This window comes from Eimeria necatrix, genomic scaffold (genome assembly GCF_000499385.1).
Source record: "Eimeria necatrix Houghton genomic scaffold, Enh_scaff1095, whole genome shotgun sequence".
Taxonomy (NCBI): domain Eukaryota; phylum Apicomplexa; class Conoidasida; order Eucoccidiorida; family Eimeriidae; genus Eimeria; species Eimeria necatrix.
In genome coordinates, this window is record NW_013651888.1 from 3,659 (window position 1) to 11,718 (window position 8,060).

At 53.4% G+C, this 8,060-nt stretch overlaps 3 protein-coding genes across 3 annotated transcripts; 2 read left to right on the forward strand and 1 right to left on the reverse strand.

The window, feature by feature from the left end:
• Window positions 1–1,210, forward strand: ENH_00003050 (hypothetical protein, conserved; the record flags this gene model as incomplete). Its single annotated transcript, XM_013578288.1, has 3 exons — window positions 1–222; window positions 389–564; window positions 1,069–1,210. The coding sequence occupies 3 exons, from the start codon at window positions 1–3 to the stop codon at window positions 1,208–1,210; spliced, it is 540 nt and encodes a 179-aa protein (XP_013433742.1).
• Window positions 1,211–1,709: 499 nt separating this feature from the next.
• ENH_00003060 (hypothetical protein, conserved) lies at window positions 1,710–2,315 on the forward strand (the record flags this gene model as incomplete). Its single annotated transcript, XM_013578289.1, has 2 exons — window positions 1,710–1,844; window positions 2,067–2,315. 2 exons carry the CDS (start codon window positions 1,710–1,712, stop codon window positions 2,313–2,315), a joined length of 384 nt encoding a protein of 127 aa, XP_013433743.1.
• A 1,657-nt stretch (window positions 2,316–3,972) lies between these two features.
• ENH_00003070 (50S ribosomal protein L28, putative) lies at window positions 3,973–7,147 on the reverse strand (the record flags this gene model as incomplete). The annotated part of the gene is made up of 6 exons (XM_013578290.1): window positions 3,973–4,102; window positions 4,260–4,357; window positions 4,469–4,511; window positions 4,792–4,913; window positions 5,317–5,515; window positions 6,285–7,147. The coding sequence occupies 6 exons, from the start codon at window positions 7,145–7,147 to the stop codon at window positions 3,973–3,975; spliced, it is 1,455 nt and encodes a 484-aa protein (XP_013433744.1).
• Between the last annotated feature and the right edge of the window lie 913 nt (window positions 7,148–8,060).

The following is an 8,060-nucleotide window of genomic DNA, read 5'->3' on the forward strand; positions in this document are numbered from 1 at the left end:
ATGTACAGACACTGCACTGCTCGCCTCAAGGCAGCCGCCGCAGCTGCTGCGCAAGCCGCATTTTTCTTCTTCTCCATTTCCCTTTCAATTTGTTGGCTTTCGGGCTGGCCTTTGCTGGGCCTCCTGGGGGGCCCCCTGGGGGGCCCCCTGGGGGCCCCCCAGGTGCAGCAGTCGCTCGAGGGCGCAGGGGAAAGGGTCTACGCTTTGAGCCCCGCTGTGAAGGTACAGGGGCCCCACTCGCCCGGCCTCCGCTGCCCGCTGCTGCTGCTGCTGCGCTGCTGCTGTGCTGCGCTGCAGCACTGCTGCGGCGCTGCTGCTGCGCTGCTGCTGCTGCGCTGCAGCAGCTGCATAGAGGCAGCTGGGTGTCTGTGCTGCTCGCGTGCTGCAGGAAGCCATGGAGAAGGCGGGAGTTGTTCATTCTGCTTGTTTTGAAAAAGAAAGAAAAGACGAAAATGAATTTTTAATTTGCATCGGAAGAGCCAACTGCGCCCACGCGAAGACGCGCAACAACGCGCAGCTGCTGCCTGCGCCGGAGGCCCTGGAGTCTCCTGAGGGGAAGAGAAAGTTCGTTTTAATTCAGTTTTATTTTTAATTCAAATTCAAATTAATTCAAATTCAAATTAATTCAAATTCAAATTTATTCAAATAAGTCCACTGCGGCATTTAATTGCAAATTAATTCCAAATAAACCCACGCTGTCCGCGCGGCAGGCGGCCGCTTAAAGGCTGCTGCAGCAGCATCTCCCCTGCTTCCGTCGTTGCTGAGAGCTGCAGCAGCAGCAGCAGCAGCAGCAGCTGCTGCTGCTGCTGCTGCTGCTGCGGCAGGCCGAGAGGTGCTGCTTCACAGCAGCAGAGTCCCTGACAGCCTGCAGCCCGTGCTGCAGCGCAGCGGGCGAGGGTGCAGCGCATGCAGCGGGCAGGAAGCAGTTCGAAGGGCAAAACAGAATTCCAAAACTTGAATTCAAAACTTGAATTCAAAACTTGAATTCAAAACTTGAATTCAAAACTTGAATTCAAAACTTGAATTCAAAAGTTGAATTCAAAAGTTGAATTCATTTGCTGCGTGCAGAGCCATGGAAGTGACCCACGCAGTGCTGACTCACGTGGCGAGGGAACTGCAGACGAGCGACTTGAAAGCCTTGATGGGCAAAGTGAGCGCCTTGGGCTTGGCCTGCGACGGGCTGCAGCTTTCGCCGCAGCAGCAAAGTTGAACTGGGGCGATCCGCGGGAAAGCGCGGCTCTTTTTCGAATTTCTTTCTTTTTCTCTTTTCCAAAATTCAAAACTCGTTTTCTTTGTTCGAAAGAAAAGGCGGAAAGCGCGGAATCCGCGGGCTTTCCTGCAGCGGCTCCGCGTGAGGCGGGCTGCTGCGCCGGGTTTCTCGCTGCGCTTTTCCGGCCGGCGAAACGAAAAGACTTCACACAATTACTTTTAAATGTTTTTTTTTAATTTTCTTTTTCAAAGTTAACGGGCCAGGCTTTTCACCGAAAAATGCAGAACAACATTAGTGGCGTAATCGCAGAAGTGAAGTTGCATTCAGCCGGCGAACTTGGGGTGTATAGGCAGCTCCAGAACCCCGTTCAAGTTTCCCGCAGCCGTGCGGCGGCCGTTCCACAAAAGCCCTCCGCCATTTTTATTTTAAATTAAATGCAGTTGTTATGTTTTGCTTTTCGCTTCCCTTTCTGTCGCTTTTGCTGCTCCTCGCAGCGGCCATGCGCGCCGCCGCCGTGGGCGGCGCCGGCGGCGCGCCCGCGGCCTTCACTGCAATGATGGAAACCCACAAAGACTTCGAGGAAGCTCTCGACTTAGTCTTTGACGGGCCTGCAGATGTTCTTGTGGGCACTCGAGTAAGTCCAATTCATTTCTTTTGCAACTTCTGCATTTTCACTGAAGGTTTCCGCAGCCGGGCGGGCGGTTGACTGCGCCGGCGACGCGAAACCCGGTGAGTTCGCGCTGAGTCCTGCGCGGAAACGGAATTTATTTTCTCAATTCTTTTTATTTTTGACTTTTTATTTGTTTTAATTCTTTTCAATTCGCCAGAATGGACTTATTATTGTTGTTCTGGTGAGCCAGATCTCCGCAGCCGCCACCCGCAGCGGGAAAGCCCCTCCCCAGGCCAACGGGATAACAGTTCAAAATGTGGGCGCGAGCACAAGAGCCCAGCTGTGGGCGTTTGCCCCCGTGAGTTAACTTCAAGACCTTTTTTTTTCATAGTTAAGAGCCCCGCTGCTGCTCCTGCTGCTGCTGCTGCTGCAGCTCTGCTTCGAAAGGACCTACAGCCCCAACGCCGGCAAGATCTTCGTGAAAGGACCTTTTAAAAAAGAAGTCTTCGAAATAAATAAACCCAAAGAGCCCAAGCAGTTGCCTCGCAAGACGCAGCAAGTGTTTCCCACGGCGAAGTGCAGTGAGCCGCAAAGTTGCAAAAGAGGAAAGAAATTAAAACCAAAAAGAAATTAAAACGAAAAAGAAATCCAAACAAAAAAGGGAATTAAAGTCCATTAAAGCACCTATGGATGCATGCGCTGTCCAGACACTGTTTACTTCCACTTGAGCGCAAAACAAAGAATGAAAATCTGCGCGAAAAACCAAAAAATCAGCAGCAGCAGCAGCAGCAGCAGCAGCAGCAGCAGCAGCAGCAAACCCCCGGAGTGGCTGCTGCTGCGGGAAACCCTGAGCTCGCCAGCCCCAGAGCGCATGCAAGGTGACTTTGTCTTTGGAATATTAAAAAGGAATTGCATTTAAATGCTTTTATTCAAACAAATGGCCACCACTTCTCAGGAGAAGTCTGTCCCCTCAAAATGCATGCAAAACGCTCTTCACAAAATGTTATGACGAAGAGGCTGGCGAAGGCGTGAGAGAAACAGACTTGCAGCTTGGGGTGTACGTACACCTCGCGCCCGCAGCTTCGAAGAGGAAGCCGCCGTCGTCGTCAAGTTCGTTTTCTTCACTTCAAAACTTTCCAAACTAAACAAAGTTAACTCCAGAACTCTTGTGGAAGTCGGCGCCGACGTCCACCATCAGCAGCTGCTGCAGCAGCCGCTGCAGCAGCAGCAGCAGCTGCAGCAGCCGCTGCAGCAGCAGCAGCAGCCGCAGCAGTTGCAGGAGAGTGAGTGACGCAGCTTCCGTCTCCGCTTCCTTCGCTCATTGCTGCTGCTGCTGCTACTGCTGCTGCTGCAGTCCTCGGCCGCAGGTGAGCAGCAGCAAACCGGCAGCAGCTGCTGCAGCAGCTGCTGAACTTGCGGAATCCTGCAGCCAGGGCTCGGGAGGCCAAGTGATTTACTTAAGTGCTGCTCCCTCAGCAGCAGTTCTTCGAAAAAATCCTGAAATGGGACTTTACAACGCATGCACAAATAGTGAGAAAGCGAAAGTTCAAGTTCGGCAAGTGGCGGCATCTGGGGTGTACGTACAGCTCAGCTCTGCGTGATCGTGAACCGAGCCGAAGGCAAGTCTGCACTTCTTTCACTTCAAATGATCTTTTTTGAAATTTAAAACACTTTTTTGTTGAATTCAAATATTCTTTTTTGAATTTTAAACCACTTTTTGCATGCAACAATGCAGCTCCGGAAAGCGAGAACGAAGCAGCAGATCCGCCAGCCCCAATTCCTGTTTACCTCGCGCCCTTTTACGCGGGAAGAAAAATAATAATTGTGAGACTTGAAATATAAAATTAAAATTAAAATTAATTAATTAGTTAATTAATTAATTGTTTATTTCCACTTTCGCTCACTTGCATGCAGCTGGACTTCGGCGAAAAGCACGCAAAGACCTTCGCTGTGGCGCTCGAAGAGCCGCTGCTGCTCCAAGCCTGAACGCCTCCTCAGGTGTACGTACACCTCAGCACCCCTCGAAGCGCAGCGCCTCCTCAGGTGTACGTACACCTCAGCACCCCCCACTTGCTCCCCTTCCTTGCCCCGCCCTCCTTCCCCTTTGCTGCTTGTGCTGCTCCCCAGCAGCTTCTGCTGCCTCACGCTGCACTCAGACGGGGGCCCCAGCAGCAGACACAGTCGCAGGGGGCCCCCCTATGGGGCCCCCTGGGGGCCCCCCTGGGGGCCCCCCTGGGGGGCCCCCTGAGGCCTCCGGCAGCACCATATTTCGGTACTTTCCTCTGCAGTGTACAAACAGAAAGAGCAAACACTTCCATAAGCTTTGGCGTTGAAGTAAAAAGACCACCGCAGCCCCGTCTCCAGGGGAAAGCTGCAGCAGCAGCACAAGCAGCAGCAGCAGCAGCAGCAGCAGCAGCAGCAGCAGCAGCGGCAGCGGACCTGTGGGAGTAGCCGGCGAAGAGCCTCTTGTCCGCGAGGTTGAGTCCGAACTTGTCTGCTGCTCGCTGCAGTCCGTACTTCTTGATGGTTTTGAGGCCCTTCATGGACAGCCGCAGCAGCACATAATGTTTTGCTGCTGCCCACCAGAGGCGTTTCCAGCAGAGGTTGAGCCGCTGCACTCGCGGTGTACGTACACCCGAGTGGCTCACCCGCTTCGCCTTCCGGTTGTCCATTTTCCCCAGCAGCATGCACCTGCAGCCACCCAAACCACAAACCCTAAACCCTAAACCCTAGCAGCAGCAGCAGCAGCAGCAGCAGCAGCAGCAGCGCAGCAGCAGCAGCAGCAGCGGGCGGGCGGGCTGCAGCAGGCGCAGGACTTGCGCGTTTTTTGCAGCGAATTGCACGGAAAGGAATTAAACAAACGAATATAAATTAATTAAATTAAATTAAATTAAATTATTTATTTATTTATTTATTTATTTATTTATTTATTTATTTATTTATTTATTTATTTATTTATTTATTTAAACACCTTCGCGCCGGCAACGTTATCGGATTCGCCGGAAGGCCGGTGGCCTTTCGCAGCCGCGGGCGGCCGCGGATTCTGTAGTGTCTAGACACCGAAGAGCGGCCCACGGAGGTGAACTTTTTGCCCTGCAGAATTAAATAAATAAATAAATAATTTAATTAATTAATTAATTAATTAATTAATTAACTAAATTAATTAATTTAATTTGATTTGTTTAATTTGTTCGTCTAATACAACTGCTGAGATATTTGAAAACGCTGCTTTTGCTGCGGCTCAAAAGAACCCCTCCAGCCCCACAAACATCTTCCCTAAACCCTAAACCCTAAACCCTAAACCCTAAACCCTAGGACCGACAGGCAGGAACAAAGGCTCACCATCAGCTGCTGCTTGTAGTGCTTTTCGCTCATCTCTAAACCCGCTAGGCCGGGGGGCCCCCCAGGGCCCCTGGGGGCCCCGGGGGTCCCGGGGGCCCCGGGGGGCCCCCCGGGGGCCCCCCTGTTGGGGGGACCCAGTGGGGGGGCCCCCCACCTGGACAAGAAGGCAGCTGGGGGCCCTTTGAGTTGCTGTTTTGGAAAGAGCAGGGGCCTCCCACCTGCAGCCCAGCTGCTGCTGCTGCTGCTGCTGCTGCTGCACCTGCTGCTGCTGCTGCTGCTGCTGCAGGGGCAGTGCCGCGGCGCCAAGGCGCCCAGGGAAGGGGCGGCGCAGAAAAGAAAAGACTGAGAGGGCTCTGCAGCAAAATGGAGCAGCAGCAGCAGCAGCAGCAGCAGCAGCAGCAGCAAGACACGAAGAGGGGGGCCCCCGGCGCGGATCATTGAGTGTGTGGGAAGTTGGGGTGTGGGCGTGGCACTAAGTGCCTCTTTGCGGGATTTTTGCAAAATTGTTTTTTAATTTATTTAATTTAAAATAAATAAATAAATAAATAAATAAAAAAGAAAAGGGCTGGGGCTGCAGGGGCCCCGCAGAGCTGCTGCTGGCTGCGTGGCCGACAGCAGCGGGTGGTGGCTCTGCAGCAGGGGAGGAAAGAGGGAAAAAAAACAAAAAAGAAATAAAGAAGAGAAACAAATAAAAACAAATAAAGAAAAATGAATAAATAAATTCAAAAAGTATTCCATTTAGTCTTTAATTCCTTAAAACTGGCGAGCTTCGCGTTTGCAGCAGCAAGCGGCGGCGGAGTGGGGCGCTGGCTGCTGCGCGTTTCGAGAGAGGCAATAAGTAAACAGTTTTGCCAATTAAATGATTTAAATGAATTTTAATTTGCGAAATAGTTTTCGACAAGGCGGAAGAGGCCGCGAAAATGAGCTGTCTATACACCCCAGCCCCCAGCAGCCTCTCAACCTGCGCGAGCTGGCAGCAGCAGCAGCTGCTGCTGCGCGCTGCTGCTTGCGTTCCTTTTCTTTTCTTTTTTCCGCCAAAAGTCCAAATTTAACAAAAGAAACAATAAAAGCTGCAACACACCAGCAGCTGGCTTCCCGGGCTTCCGTTTTGCTGCTCCTGACGCGCCTGCTGCTGTTGGAGCCACTGCTGCTGCTGCTGCTGCTGCTGCTGCTGCTGCCTCTCCGCGCTCTCCCGCCCCCTTCGCTTCCCCCCGGCCCTTCTTGCCTTCTGCTTCCCGCCGCTGCTCCCCTCCCCCGCCCCCGCCGCCGCCGCCGCCGCTGCTGCTGCTGCTGCTGCTGCTGCTGCTGCTGCTGCTGCTGCTGAGGATGGCTGGCTGCCTGAGCAAGCTGCCGCTGGTGGCCGCGGGCAGCGGCGCTGCTGCGCTGCTGCTGTGCGCGCCCCCGGCGCTGTCGCTCGCGCCCTCGCTGCTGCAGCAAACCGAAAACCACCCTTTGCTGCTGCTGCTGCTGCGGGCCTTTTTGAACTGCAGCTTCGGGGCCCTTTTTGGCTCCAGCGTTTGGGTCCTTTGCGTCGGCTCGCCGCTGCTCCGCAAACACCTCAACAGGAAACTCCTCAGTAGGTCTGCTGCTGCTGCTGCTGCTGCTGCTGCTGCTGCTGCTGCGCGTTCTCGCGCTGCTGCTGCTCCTTGCCGCGCCGCCCTGCTGCTGCTGCTGCTGCGCGTTCTCGCGCTGCTGCTGCTCCTTGCCGCGCCTGTCTGCTGCTGCTGCTCCCCCCGCTGCCCTGCTGCTGCTGCTTCCCCGTCTCCCTGCTGCTGCTGCTCCCCCTGTCTCTTGCTGCTGCTTCCTGCTGCTGCTGCGCGTTCTCGCGCTGCTGCTGCTCTTTGCCGCGCCTGTCTGCTGCTGCTGCTCCCCCCGCTGCCTTGCTGCTGCTGCTTCCCCGTCTCCCTGCTGCTGCTGCTCCCCCTGTCTCTTGCTGCTGCTTCCTCCCGCTTGCATGCGCCACCGCTTCTGTTTGGGGGCTGCATCTTGCCAACGTAGGGTTTAGGGTTTAGGGTTTAGGGTTTAGGGTTTAGGGTTTGTAGGGAGGCCTGTGGATGTGCCTTTTGTCCGCATTAAGAGCAGCAAATGGCGAATAGCTGTTTTATTTGTTAATCAATTTATTATTTATTTCTAATTAATTGTTTATTATTTATTATTTTATTCATTTTATTTATTTTATTATTCTATTTTGATTTATTTTAATTTATTCCTTGGCACAAAAAATGCCTCGAAATTAAAACCACTTTTGGTTCAAAGAATTAAAAGTTGCATTTGAATCGAAAAGAAAAGAATTCCCTTTGAAAGCGTGGCCTTGCTGCTGCTGCTGCTGCTGCTGCTGCTGCTGCTGCTGCGCTGCAGTTGCGTTTCAGTCGGAGCACTTGTCTCTTTTTTCTTGTTTTTCTTCTGTCTTTTCTTCTTTGCTGTTTTTCACAACTTGTGAATTGGCTTTAAACCACAAGAGACTCCAAGCTGCTGCATGCGCCAGTTTGCTGCTCAACGTGGCCAACTGCTGCTTCTTCTTCCCCAAGCAGGTCAGCAGCAGCAGCAGCAGCAGCAGCAGCTGCTGCTGCAGCAGCAGCAGCAGTGGCAGCAGCAGCAGCAACGGTCGTAGCAGCAGCACGTGTAGCAGCAACAGCAGCAGCTGCTGCTGCAGCAGCAACGGCAACAGCAACAGCAGGAGCAGATGTAGCAGCAGCAACAGTAGCGCAGATGTAGCAGTGTAGCAGCAACAGCTGCAGCAGCGGCAGCAGCAGCAGCAGCGGGGTACAGTTGCTTCGTCCAGTGCGCATGCGAGTTTGTAAATGAACTTCGATCAATTTGCTGCTGCTGCTGCTGCTGCTGCTGCTGCTGCTGCTGCTGCTGCTGCTGCTGCTGCTGCTGCTGCTGCTGCTGCTGCTG